The 14829-nt window shown below is 33.7% G+C and overlaps 1 protein-coding gene across 1 annotated transcript in view; it reads left to right on the forward strand.

The window, feature by feature from the left end:
* Positions 1-7732: 7732 nt before the first annotated feature.
* LOC106780162 overlaps positions 7733-14829 on the forward strand; it is an 18021-nt gene continuing 10924 nt past the window's right edge. The window contains exons 1-11 of the mRNA XM_014668417.2: positions 7733-7809; positions 7955-8121; positions 8273-8349; positions 9234-9434; positions 9741-9817; positions 10110-10303; positions 10424-10602; positions 11295-11639; positions 11728-11792; positions 12144-12192; positions 12303-12456. Coding sequence (XP_014523903.1) covers positions 8019-8121; positions 8273-8349; positions 9234-9434; positions 9741-9817; positions 10110-10303; positions 10424-10602; positions 11295-11639; positions 11728-11792; positions 12144-12192; positions 12303-12456 — 1444 coding nt within the window. The 5' untranslated portion in view covers positions 7733-7809; positions 7955-8018. The remainder of the gene's footprint in view (positions 7810-7954; positions 8122-8272; positions 8350-9233; positions 9435-9740; positions 9818-10109; positions 10304-10423; positions 10603-11294; positions 11640-11727; positions 11793-12143; positions 12193-12302; positions 12457-14829) is intronic.

The following is a 14829-nucleotide window of genomic DNA, read 5'->3' on the forward strand; positions in this document are numbered from 1 at the left end:
GAACTGCAGTTGAATATTCGCTTAGCGAATGAGCCCTGTGTGCTAAGCGAATTAGTTATTCATTTGGCTTTTAAGTGGGAAATAGACAGAGAAACGCTCTTCGGACAGAAAGAGAAAGAAACCGTAGAATATTGCAGACTTCAGGAGACTACTCAAGGAATCCATACAACATTGTATGCAAGGGATTGCAAAACTGTGTCCGTTCTAGATGACTAGGAGTAGTTAATTCTCTCTTTCGTTGGAATTGAATGTAATGACTGACATTTGATGTAATCTTCCTGTTCAATATAAGTTGTGTTCATATGCTTTTCTTGTTTTACTTTTCATTATAAGGAAGTATGATATATTTAATATATTCAAATTGTACTAGGAAGTAAATTTGAGTATGAACGAAAGAAAAGCAACTAGAAGGAACGATGCTAGGAATAATTTCAATTCTTCTGGTCATTGGTAAACATCAGATCTTAATGCAAAGTTTATGTTTAATTACTTAAGGAATTAATAATTGAGCATAATTCTTTAGAACTTGTTTTAAGGGATTAAACCAAGATACTGTGATGTTAATGTTTGAACGCAAATTATATTGTTCAGATAAGTTACTGTAATGGTAGTCATGAAGTCAATTCCAACAAAGCTTTCTTCCAACTTTAATTTCAAATTTTAATATTCTTGTTAATTTCTTACTTTCAGCACTGAATCAAATTGTCATTTGTTGTTAAAATAATTTTGATAAAAAATTTTAATTGAACAAATTTCCTTGGGAGAACGATACTAGACTTTATCACTGTATTACTTGTAACGATTTGGTATACTTGCCAACAATTTATCAACGACTAAGCAGTCCTACTCCATATGCTAAATTCGGTCTGCTATTACATAGAAATCTTAAGGATCCAATGATTTGTTTATACCCTGTCTCGTCCATGCTTTCCTCTTCTTCATCCAGTCTCAGCTTTGCATTTACATCGAGTGGATTTCTTGCCGTATTGCATTGTGTCATTCTGAATTTCTCAAGTAAATCTTAGATAAACTTCTTTTGGTGCATGAATATTTTGGCTGCTGCGTACGTAAATTCCAAATCGAGAAAATAACTAAGCCTCCCGAGGTCTGTCATATCGAATTCTTCCTTCAGTGTAGCCTTGAATGCAACAATTTCTTCTAAGCATGATCCAGTTACCAACAAATCATCGACGCAGAGACAGAGAACCAGCATGTTTCCTCTATCATCTTCTTTTACATAAAGACTGTGTTAAGCTCTGCATCGTTTAAAACCTTCGCTAGTAAGGAAATCATTCATTCTCTTATTCCAAGCTCTAGGTGCTTGACGTAATCCATATAACGCCTTATTAAGTTTGTAAACCTTGTGCTTGTTCTCTTCACTGCTAAAACCGGGAGGTTGCTTGACATACACTTCCTCCTCCAGATGTCCATGCAAAAATGCAGACTTAACATCAAGAGCAAACAATGTCCATTTCTTAGCACATGCAATGGCAATTACGACACGGATGGTTTCTAACCTGGCAACAGGCGCGTATACCTCTTGAAAGTCAATTCCTTCTCGTTGTAAAAAGCCTCTTGCCACTAACCGAGCTTTATGCTTAGAGATTGTCCCATCCGGATTCAGTTTGGTCTTAAAGACCCACTTCACGCCAATACACTGTTTGTTAGGAGGTAAGTCAACCATCTTCCATGTCTCGTTCCTTTCAATGGATCTTAGCTCCTCCTCCATTGCTTCCTTCCAATGTGGTTGTGATAAAGCTTCATTGACATTCACAGGTACACTGCCCGCTAATAATGCTAGATGTACTATGTTACCTTCTTCATCCATCCCTGCATCAGAAAACACTTCAAAATCTGTAAAACGAGAGGGTCTCACCGTCTATCTTCTCGGCCTCGTTGATATCTCTTCTGGATTCTGATCTCTATTAATTCTGGTCTCAGTCTCTATGCAATCTTCCTCGACCTGGAGCGGTAGCTACATCACAAATCTTGATGTCTTCATACTTCTCTGATTGATCTCCCAATTCCAACTTTCTTCTTCAAGAAACACAACATCTCGACTAATAATCATTTTCTTCTTAAGGGGATTGTATAATTTGTACGCTCTGGTGGAATGGTAGCCAATGAACACCATATTTTTTCCCATATCATCAAGCTTACTTCTCTTTTGGTCTGCAATGTGACTAAACACCAACGAACCAAATATTCTAAGGTGTTTAATAAAAGGTTTCATACCTGTCCACTTTGCATGAGGAACATCGTTTGGCAGCACCTTGGTGGGACACCTATTCAATAGGTATACGGATGTCGCCACCGCTTCTCCCCATAATTCGCGTATCACACCTTTCTCTTTACGCAAACTTCGTGCCATGTTCATAATTGTCCGGTTTCTTCTCTCTGCCAAACCATTGTGTTGTGGTGTGTAAGGGGCTATTACCTCATGCGTTATTCCTTGAGCACAACAATATTCCTCAAATTCATGCGATGTATACTCTCCACCGCCATCGGTTCTCAACAATTTTATTCGCCTTTCGCTTTCATTTTCAACCCGTTTCTTATACTTCTTAAAAAGTTCTAATACTTCACTCTTGAATTTTATAAGAAACACCCAAGTCATACGGCTAAATTCATCAACAAAAGTTACGAAATAACGGTTACCTGAGAGTGTTGGTGTCTCCATCGGACCACAAACATCTGAATGAACAACCTGGAGATGCTCTTTTGATCTCATCTGCAGATGAGTCTTAAATGGTCTTTTGGTCTACTTTGCTAAAATGCACGTCTCGCATGAATCTTTAGATATGACTATATCTGGCAACCCAGAAACCATTCCTTTCTTTCTCAGACGTTGCAAATCATGAAAGTTCAGATGTCCATACCTGAGATGCCATCTCCAATTCTCGTCATCTTTCACAACCTTCATGCATTGCATTTCTATCATGTCTAAAGATACTTGAAAAGAACATTCTTGATTATTACAAACGCTCCATTCTTCCTTTTTACAACGACATTCCCGATACCTTCAACCTGTAGGGTGTTGTTATCCGTCACTCTCACCTTGCTTTTCCTCGTCTCATCAACGTTAAACATCCACTCTTTTTTACAGGTCATGTGATTCGAACATCCCGAATCTAGATACCAAGATGGTTTCTCATGGTTTAGTGGTTCGTAATTTGCTGGAGATGTCGTAGCCATGAGCATCACGGGTTCTGTGTCTGATTCCTCCTTCGCCAGATGTGCTTCCTTGCTGTGATGTTTCTTGAGAGACCTTCCCTTGTTGAACCAACATTCATAAGAGAAATGTCCCATCTTGTGGCATGTGAAACACTCCACATTTCGTCTATCTTTCTTTTTGTAATAATGATCTGCATTGCTTCTTCTGTCTGAAGAATCAGGTCTGCCTTCCCGTTCATCATCTTCATCTTCCCGTTCATCATCTTCATCATTCTTCCATTTATCTTGTGTCGTAGATTTACCCCTCTAGGTCTTGAATTTCTTCTTTCCATCGCCATTAGCATGCTGCACTCTCAAGGCCTGATCATCAAGTCTAATGGTTTCTCTATCACGAAGCCGCATCTCGTGAGCCTCTAAGGAGCTCTGAAGCTCTTCAATCTTTAATTTCTCTAGATCTTTGGATTCTTCGATGGCTACTGCGATGTAATCAAAGTTTTTAGGTGATGACATCATTATCTTCTCCATAATCGACACATTGTCAAGCTTCTTTTCTCCAAAGCTTTTCATTTGGTTTGTCAACGTCAGAATCTTATTAAAATACTCACTGATCTTTTTCTCCGCCAGCATGACACCGACACAAGATATCCCATGCTTCCTTTGTCGTGTTCGCGCTTTGAATCTTCTCAAAGTGTGCGTCATCCACACACTGATGAATGATGAGCAACGCTTTGTTGTCCTTTTTCCTAAACTCGTCTTTCTTTTCTTCTTGCACGGGCTCCACTCCTTCCAACACGCTACTTACACCATGCACTCTAAATAATACTTTCATTTGTGTGTTCCATCTGCTCCAATTCTTCTCTGTAAGAATAGGGAGATTCGTAGTAGACAAGTCCGCCATTACCGTCGTCTAGCTGCTTCCAAGAACACGCTTCTTTAACTTCTTCTTTGGTTAGCCGTACTAAACCAAACATGAACACCTCCAGGCCCCCTCTTCTTGGAACCTTGGCTTGCTGATGCCACTATTAGAAATGTAGTCTAAGAACGTGAATGAAACACCAAAGTACATACAAGGAAAGTACATGAGAGAGAGAGAAATAACACGCTAAAAAACACTGAATAATACGACTTGTTATTGAAAGAAACATAAGAGGTGTCTTTAAATACAAATAAAGCACCAAAGGTGGTACTGACTAACTAAGATAACTGAACTAAAGTAGTTTGAATTAATAACTAACAAAATATATATATATATATATATATATATATATATATATATATATATATATATATATATATATATATAAGAGGTGTCTTTAAATACAAATAAAGCACCAAAGGTGGTACTGACTAACTAAGATAACTGAACTAAAGTAGTTTGAATTAATAACTAACAAAATATATATATATATATATATATATATATATATATATATATATATATATATATATATATATATAATCTCTAAAACAATTGTCATCAATAATACTATTTTAATAAAAGAATTACAAAGGAACTATTTACAAGTTTATATTTTACCAAAGAGCCTGTGAGAAATCAACTCTCCAAAAATTGAATTTTTAACTTAATTTTTCAGTGACAATTAACAATAAGAATATCACTAAGAACTCGAATTTTGAGATGATTTTTTTTATTTTTTTTCATTTCTATTGATTTGTTTGAAACATTTTATGGTTAAAGGTCCAAATTATATTTTAAGAATGTGTAATTTTAATTTTCTACCAAATTCTTATGCGAAGTCATAGATGGTTGAATATCTATTTAAATTTAGTTTCTTAAAGTTGAATTCTAAATGAATTTTATCATTGATGACACAAATAATAAACAATTTTTTTGTTAAATTGATGAAAATATATACATTTTAAAAAGTCTGGTATCATTATCGATAAGTTATAAAGTAGGTCTTAGCATAGACTCTAAATTCATAATTTAAATCATTTTAAGGTCAACAAGAACGTTGAGTTTATGTTTGATTTTCTTATATACTCTTGTAATAGAATATTGTAAGAGTTAAAATTTTGTTACAGGTTGAATTGATGAAAATAATACATTTGAAAAGTCGCACATCATCAATGATAAGTTATAAAGTGAGTGTTAGTAGTTCTATAATAAACTTTAAATCCATACTCTTGCAATAAAATATTGTGAGAATTAAGTTTTTGTTATCGAGAGTAAATGTATTTGAGATCAAAAGATGTGAAAGAGTTATTTATGTTTTGTACAATTTTTCATATAGTATTTGTTTTTGTTAGGTGGAAACTTCTTGTCATTCAAGTGAATGTGTCATCTACACTTATGTGAGTATGTTCTCAATTGGTAAGGGTTAAATGAATATACTAACCAACTTCTTATATTAATGTATCAATCAATGTATCTTCAAAATATAGACTAATGTGTTATTATTTAATTATCATTAGACAACTATTGTATTGTTTTTTAAGGTTTTAAAGTTTTTACTTATATTTTTTGAATTGATTTTTTTATCTTATATATTATGATGATTATTTGTATCTTATTTTTCTATTGATAAGTTGATTCTCGAAATAAAAAATGATGATATTCTTTTTTATGACATATTTTTTCTATCAATTCTCGATCATCAAAAATCAAAAAATGAACTTCCAAATAGTCTATTTGTAGACTTTTATAATTTTTATAAATAAAAAATAAAAATAATATACGAATACTTTTTAATTGCTTTTACCTTTATTTAACATCCGACAAAAGTTATAGTTCTATTTTATTTTTATTTCTTTTTAAATTATTTTATATTTAAGAATAAAAAGTATATAATTTTATTAGTATTAAGTATAGAATACAAACTTGAGTATTCATATCATCACCTAAAAAAATATTTATATCTTCTTTGGACGCATTCATGCACACGTGTCCACAGTAAATTTTGACTACGCCTGTAATTTGATTGGGTAAGGTTATTGTATTTATTTATTTATTTATTATTTCCATCATTGAGGATTTATATAAGCAAAATCCCTTAGGAGCTTTTTTAATAATGATGGAAAACTAACGTGAAATCTTCAAACCTTTTTTTAAATAAAAAATGTATCTTATTATTGCTGATTAGACAATTGGCACAAAATTTTACTCCTTAATTAGCAATTCTCTTAAATTAGGCAAATTACTTTTGTAAAATTAAATATTTAATTTTTTTCATCCTAATTAACGTATACAGTTTTATTTCAATACTCAATGTAAAATAATACTTATCATATAAATAAAATATATTACTCAATATATATGTATAAATAATTATTAAAACAATAGAGTTCCATCGATATTTTATTGTCTACATACAAAAGTTTACAATATTGCAAATAATTTTCATACTATTAATCAATCACAAAATCATTAAGCAATTTTTAAAATACACATTATAAATCCAGTAGTACATTATTTATTCGTAGTAATAACGCTAAATTTAACATTTAGTTTTACACGTTCTATTATTATTTTTAAATATTAAAAAGATGTAAATTTGCTGTACATACTCTACCCAATGGCTATTGTCACTATATTACAATAATAATAATAAAAATGATATAAAATAAAAAATAATAACTTTAATATTAATAATAATGCATTAAAATTAAACTTGTTCAATCAAGAAAAGTCATTGAATAATTATTCCCTTAGTTAAAGGCTCTGTGTCCATAGGCTAATACAATTTCTTCTCAACATATTATAAGTTATTTAATGTCACTTACCACGTTGTTAATAAGTTACACAAAATTTAATCATTTTATTAATCACCGTCTTAATCAACATAATTTATAGCTAGCAAGTAGCAAATCACAAAAAAAGAAAATAGTATAATTATTTTTTCTCCAACTTATATATCATTTTTCATATAATAACATTTAAACAACATTTTTAATAACATTTAAAAATAATCTATATATCATTATGTAATTAGTCCAAAATTATTTCACAGTCTATAATAATAATCATAAATACAATTATGAACCAATATTTTTAATGTTATAATAAAAATATAGTTTTTACATTTAACGTTTTGTTTGTTTGTTTGTGGGCCTCAACAAACGATGCTTTATCCGTTTTTGCTTCTCTATATAATAAATAAGCAATTAAAGTCTCTGACCTTTTGGTGCGCAAAAATAAGTAAAGGATAAAGATAATTTTGACAACACTTTTAATAACATTTAATATCTTTCAGTAATCTAAAATTATTTCAAAATTAATAATAATAATTATAAATATAATAATAAAATGAGAAGTTAAAATGTTGATAAAAATTATTTTCAGAATATCATATACAATATCCATATTTTCCAAATATAAAAAACAAAAATATCATAAAAGATATTGCCACCATAATTCTGTTAAGTAAGTTTTTCAAATAATACTTCTATATATGATTATTATTAATTAATAATGTCATACCATTAACATCATAAATAAACCAAAATAGTTAAAAAATCTCTTAGGTAACGTATGAAAACTTTAAAATACTATTATTTTAAAATAAAATAAATATTTTGACATTTTATGTTCGTGAATAAAAAAATGAAAGTTTTGAAGCAGCTTAAGCATTAACCTGGTCGTCATCACCATCACGACACTTTCTTCATATTCTTGTACTGAGTCTTCTTCTTATTCTTCTTTATCTTCTATCTTTGTATTGGAGTTAGACTTGTTCTGTTTGTGTCAAAATTCACTCTACAATTTGCACTCTCTTTCTCGATCTATTTAACTATTTATCTATGCTTCTTCTTGTGTTAGCTGAGAAGAAAAAAACCGTGTTCTGTTGTGCTGTAAGTTAGCGTGCGCACTCCTGGTGTAGGGAATGGAGCCTCACGCGACTTCTTTCGTGTCCAAGGCGCGCATCGCGATCCATTCCGCTGCTGCGAAGGCGGAGCGTGTTCTGTTGGACTTCAAAACCGATCGAGGTGAGTGCGTGTGGTATGTTTTTTTCTCTTTCGTTATTGCGTTGGAATGTGATTCGTTTTTTTTTTTTTCTGTTTTGGAATTTTCGATTGTTCTGTTTTTTTGTTTGAATTTTGCTGAATTAGCATTGACGCGGTATTTTGATCGGTGCAGATTCAGATAAGCAGTTTCACGACGAGTTAGGGAGGCGGCAGGGAGATGAATCGGCTCGGAGCGAGCACGAGTCCAAGGTTTGAAGATGGGTTCCCTTATTGTAATGCGTGGATTGTGTATTTTTGTGTGTGTAATTAGTGTTTTTGGAAACATAGATTTTGAGTTTAATTTTATTTTTTTAATCTAATTTGTATATTTGCGTTTACGGCATGATGACATTGTGGAAATGTGTGTGTTACTGATTTATTTCACTGCTGTAGGTGCTTAATTTTTTCCTCCTTAAATTATGAACTGGAACTATATTTATGTTTTTTTTCTTTTGTAATTATGAAATGGGGTTAGATTTATTTTGTTTTAATTGAAGCTAAAGTTTGGAATGAAAATTAAGAATACTGTGTTTGTTTGGATTAGCTTATTTTAAAGGTATTTGATTCGAATTTTGATTTATTTTTGAAGTGTGTTAGATATATTATCTTTATTTTATAATTATTTTTTATTTTTAGTTGATTTGTTATTATTTTTTATTTGTATTTTGGATTTAGTTCATATTTCTTTTATTATAAATAGAGAATTTTATGTATATATTAATTTTATATATAATTTTCACAGACAAGAAAAATAAGTTAGTCCAAGTGTACACGTTACTAGGTTCTATGTTTGATATGTGGAAGTTTGTCTCTTTATGTAACAAATGAAAATTTGCAATAGTTATTTGTGAAAGCATTTTAATTTTAATTACTTTTTTATAACTGTTTGAAAATAGGATATAGAATAAAACATAAAGTGATGTTTTTGTAATTATTTGTGAAAGATAGGATCTGTTTTATCATGAAACCATACAGGTGTTATGGTTCTAAGTATCTCTATGCGTTGAGATGATCGGCACAAGATCTCTTGTTTGCTTGTGTTATGTCTGTATAATTACTTGCATAACTGATACTTTTGTAATTGAATGATGTAGTTTCTCAATGAACTGAAGCATATAAAGTGGAGACCTCCGCATATAGGAACAAAGCAGGATTGGCAAGATAGAATAAACAACATTAGAAAAGGGAGAAAAGAAGTTGAAGTAACAGATAAAGTTGGCGACATAAACATGGCCTCCTCTCCATTTTATGAACATTCGTACATTCTGAATGAGCAGAATGATCTTGATGCCAAGGTAAGAAGATTTGGGTTATTCATGATTTTATCTTCCACCTGAAGTTTTCAAGCAATTGTACAATATATTAGGAAAATCTGATAATGTATGCCAGTAGTCAGCCACGAACAATTTCGACCGCATCACTGTCATTGCTCACAAGCTAGGAAAATATATAATGCATGCATGGTATATGGTTGTGACAAGTTACTAGATGCTTGACAATCTCATGGTTAACTACCCAATAACTGTTTCCAGTAAACTGAACATATTTTTAATGACATGTGATGAAAAAACTTACTTTAGGCTTCTGAATCAATTCCCTAGGTTGAAGGCTTAGCTGCTGCGACCGAACACCCCATCCCTCCATCGTCTGTCCTGAAGCAGTTGGCTATAGCTTTTGAGTAAGTTATGCTCACCTTTTTCTTGGCAATCCAATGATTGCTTTAAGATGGTTTGTTTTGAATATGGCTAGATTCTTTAACCTAATTTTGGAACTGAAAGCCCTATTTCTTACTCTCAGTTGTTTAATGCATTTTTTAAACCTAACAGTAATAGCTGTTAAAATTTTCTTCATAATGGCTAAAGCAAGAGTAGCGTAAATATTAAGATTCTTGTATGTGTTAGTCAGAAAGATTTTCAGCTTAATGAATAACTATTCGAGTAGCTTCTTAAAGTTTTGGGCCTTTTGGCTAGGGCTGGAAAGAGAACAAACTCAATGAAAGATTTTGTAGCTTCATCAAGAGGTTCATCACCTGCCAGAGAGAGGGCAGGCTTAAGTCTCTCTTCAATGAAGGCTTTAGTGTTGCGTGAAAAGGAGGCCAAACTTACCTCTGAGTTCAGTAGCGATGAAAAAGTTCTGTATTTGATTAATTCATTGTTTGATCCAGGTATATGAAATTTAGATTGCTCAGTGATGATATAATTTCACGAACAAACCTTTTTTATGTCTATACTTTTATTTTTTGGGTGCATTATTCTGTGATGACCTTCCACATCCTTTGTTGCAGAGGGAAGGTTCCTTAGAAGGAAGATCAACTCTGATCCAGAGGAAACTTCCATATCATCTTTGTCAAGAGATATTCATGGTGCTCCTCCTGAAAGCTTAGTTGCTAAGCTAGCTGAAGTAATTGGAAACTTCAAGACGCTCCAAGAAATGGCTCTTTTTTGGTGCAGGGTTGTTGCTGAAGTAAGTCTAACTCGATAAGAATTTCTATTTTTAATATTATGCAATTTCTTTTATTGAGGACCTAGAAGCTTAGATTTCATTTAATCTCTAAATTGTTTCTAGTTTTTATAATCTGTAAGATATTTGCTCAAATTACTGTTTGTTTGATGGCTGATGTTGTCGAGGATTGAACTATCTTAACCAGTATAATATTTTTATTCAATTTGATACGATTTTGTCCATTATTAGTAAATACATGAGCTGACATGATGCCATATTGAGAAAGAGAAAAGTAGTTTTTCTCTTTGTATTGATCACTTTTTCTTTTTTTTGCTTTTCCCGTGGTTTTTTCCCCTTGTTAATCTTCGACTTTGGAGTTTGGTCTAATGAATCGTCTTCCAACTGATACTCCCTGGATTTCCCTTTGCAAGTAATTTAAAAGAACTAAAAAGAAAAAGGATAGAAAAGCTGTAAACTACTCATACGCTTTATTGTTTGATACTTTTAGAGTCCTTCAAAACTTATGAATTATCGTCATGTTATTTACCTAAGTTTATAATGTTGCCACTACTTGTCCATGGAATGAAATCCTACTTAAATTTCCATTGAAGAATTTGTAACCAGGACTGAAGTGGCCAGAGTAATGTCAGCAAGCTATGTTCTTTCCTAATATCAAGCTAAACGAGTGTGCATTGAATTTTTTACTTATGCAGCTGAGAAAACATTGGTCCAAAGGGAAATATTTACCTGGAGTCCCGCAAGATGACATTCCAGATCTGAAATATTGTCTGCTGTATCAAAAATTTCAAGTAATTAATTGTTGCATTTCTCGGAAAAGGCGCAATATTATTGCTACTGAATCACTAAATTCTATGATGGTGGAAGCCAATTTAAATACATTAGAACCAGCAAAGTACACGGACAATATTCCTGCAATTCCTTTATTACATGCAAGGTTAAGGACTGGAGAACTTGTTCTTCGACTTGGGGCCGATTGCCCATCTGGAGATCTGATGTTACTTGAAACAGGCGAGCCTGCATTCTCTCCTGTGACCCAGGTTTGATAGCTATTTCTCCTGTAGTGTTACATATTTGAACTTGCTTCAGTATTTGACGTGTCAAATAATTCTGACAATTTTCTTTTAGGAGGGACCCTTGCTTACAGAAGATTTGATCAAAGAGACAGAGGAGTTTGTGCTCCGGACAGGAAGGTGTGTAAACTATCTGGATATAATTGCTTTTGTAGTGAGCTTTCTGAGAGCTTTTATTTCCCCAAAATGAATAATTTCCAAACGTGTAATAGTGGTGTAGATGTTTACTGTGGTCTTCCTCCCCTGCCCCTCTTTCTTGATCTTGAGCTAGTGGACTAGTTGATCAACAAATATTCACTAAATTTATCTTTGCTATATGTTGATGACTGTGTTTTCTTCTTCGTGTCCCATATGAAAATGGCATCTTCATTTTACGGCATATATGCATCTATGATCTAATAGATTCTAGACTTATTATAGTTACTATTGGGTGGGCATTTCTTGATAATTTTCTTTACCTTGTATGGTCAGTGTTGGTGCTGGATGCTCTCAACTCCTCTCTGACATGCAGGCATTCAAGGTCAGACTTTCCCTTCAAGAGAACTTTCCTTACTGGTGTTTTTAATTCTTGAAATTCGTCTAATGTAATAATGATGTTCTAAGCCAGTTCGGTTTGTGATAATGTTTTAGGCTGCAAATCCTGGTTGTATTTTGGAAGATTTTGTGAGATGGTACTCTCCCCCTGACTGGACTGAAAGTGAGGGAACTGAGGATAGAGACTCTTCTTATTGCGATGAGTCAATGTCTACCAGAGGTCAACTAAGTCTACGTATGCAAAAGGAAGGTACGTGTACTAACATCTTGCCCATGGTCATTGATAACCCATCTCATTTTTGTGATCAATATGTATGTTATCTGGCCATATAGATCTGATTTGGCTTGGAACAAAAATAATTGATTCCTTGTATCTCATTACCAGTTGTGTTAGGAGATTGAGAGTTTATGAGAGAAGAAAGAAGTGTTAGTTAGCCTAACTGCCAGGGCAGTTAGGAAAGGCGGGAAGGGTCTGTATAAATACAGTTGTTAGTGATGGGGGAAAGGGCCAAAACAAATAATAACTTATCAAGGAGTAATAATGCAGCGGAAATTCAATCCCCCTTCTTGTGAGAATCTGCGAGGAGCACCAAACAAATAGAACAAAAATAGAATCCAAAGCACAAAGAGACACCAACAATTTTTAACGCGGAAAACCCCTCAATGCAAGGGTAAAAACCACGAGTCGTCCAGACCAAAGAAAAATCCACTATGATCAATAATAGGGTACAAAAGAGTCTCCAATAATAATACCAAATGGTATTTTCAATAAGCCAAATTAACTAAGCACAAATGCTTACAAATGAGAACAAAGAAGATGAAAATCCTCCAAAATAGGGCTGCTGGTGCGGGATCGATTTCTCCCAATTTAGACCTCCGATTGACGATCCGAACGGTCAGAATGAAGAACCATATGTCTGGAACCTACTGTCCAAAAATCAGCTCGATCCAACGGTGAACGACTTCACAGCGACGAAAACACCAGTGCAGGTTTAGGGTTATGCGGGAATGACTTTCTCTCTTTCTTTTTCTCTCACTTGGCTTTTGTCTCTCTTCAAATGACTCTCTTGTGCTCTACTAATCTGACCCATCTCATTTTGACCTAATGAGACATAATGGACCACAATATTTGGGCCTATTCTCCACATAGGAAGGGAGTCCAATAACCCAACAAATCTCCCCCTCACAACTATGTGGAGATATCCGCCAAACCGGCGATCTCACAACAAACTTCAAACTTTCCTCTTGGCAATGCCTTGGTCATCATATCAGCACCATTATCATCTGTATGAACTTTAGCTAGTTCCACCAACTTAGCATCCAAAACATCATGTATCCAATGATACCTCACATCAATATGTTTGGATTTAGAATGAAAAGTTGGATTCTTACCAAAATGAATAGCACTTTGACTGTCACAATACAACAAGTATTTATCTTGCACAAAACCAAGCTCCTGCAAGAATTTCTTCACCCATAACAATTCTTTACATGCTTCAGTAAGTGCAATAAACTCTGCCTCAGTAGTAGACAACGCCACACACTTTTGCAACTTTGATTGCCAAGCCAAGGCTCCCCCTGCAAACTGAATCAAATAGCCTGAAGTAGACTTTCTGGAATCAATATCTCCAGCCATATCTGAATCTGAGTAACCCACCAAAGTAGGCTTATCACCTCCAAAACAAAGCCTCAAACCACTAGTATCACGAAGATACCTCAAAATCCATTTCACGGCATTCCAATGCTCTCTACCTGGATTTGACAGAAATCTGCTAACTGTACCAACAGCGTGTGCAATATCAGGCCTTGTACATACCATTGCATACATCAAACTACCCACCGTAGAAGCATAAGGAACTTTGCTCATAGCTATCTTCTCAACTTCATTTGAAGGACTTTGTTTAACACTCAACTTAAAATGAGTAGCAAGAGGAGTACTTACAACCTTAGCATTCTCTATATGGAATCTTTCCAGCACCTTCTGAATGTAGTGTTCCTGTGATAGCCAAAGTTTCTTCTCTTTTCTATCACGAGTGATACTTATACCAAGAATCTTCTTAGCAGCTCCTATGTCTTTCATGGCAAATGACTCGCCCAGTTGCTTCTTCAACCTGTCAATTTTGGAAACNTCTTTTCCAACAATAAGCATGTCATCAACATATAGCAACAATATAATGAAATCATTCTCAGAAAATTTCCTGACAAAAACACAATGGTCAGAAGTAGTCTTCTTGTAGCCTTGCTCACACATAACAGACTCAAACTTCTTATACCACTGCCTCGGAGCTTGCTTCAAACCATATAGGCTTTTTCGTAGCCTACACATAGTATTCCTTGCCTTTAACAAGAAAACCATCCGGTTGCTTCATGTAAATCTCTTCCTCCAAATCACCATGAAGGAAGGCTGTCTTCACATCCATCTGCTCAACCTCCAAATCAAGAGTAGCAACTAAACTTAACACAGTTCGGATAGATGTCATCCTCACCACAGGTGAGAAAATCTCATTGAAGTCAACACCCTTTCTTTGTCTGAAGCCTTTCACCACTAATCTGGCTTTATATCTGGTAGATGTAGAATTGCTCTCTTGCTTCACCCTGAAGATCCACCTGTTCTCTAAGGCTC

The sequence above is a fragment of the Vigna radiata genome, unplaced genomic scaffold (assembly GCF_000741045.1).
Source record: "Vigna radiata var. radiata cultivar VC1973A unplaced genomic scaffold, Vradiata_ver6 scaffold_373, whole genome shotgun sequence".
NCBI lineage: Eukaryota > Viridiplantae > Streptophyta > Magnoliopsida > Fabales > Fabaceae > Vigna > Vigna radiata.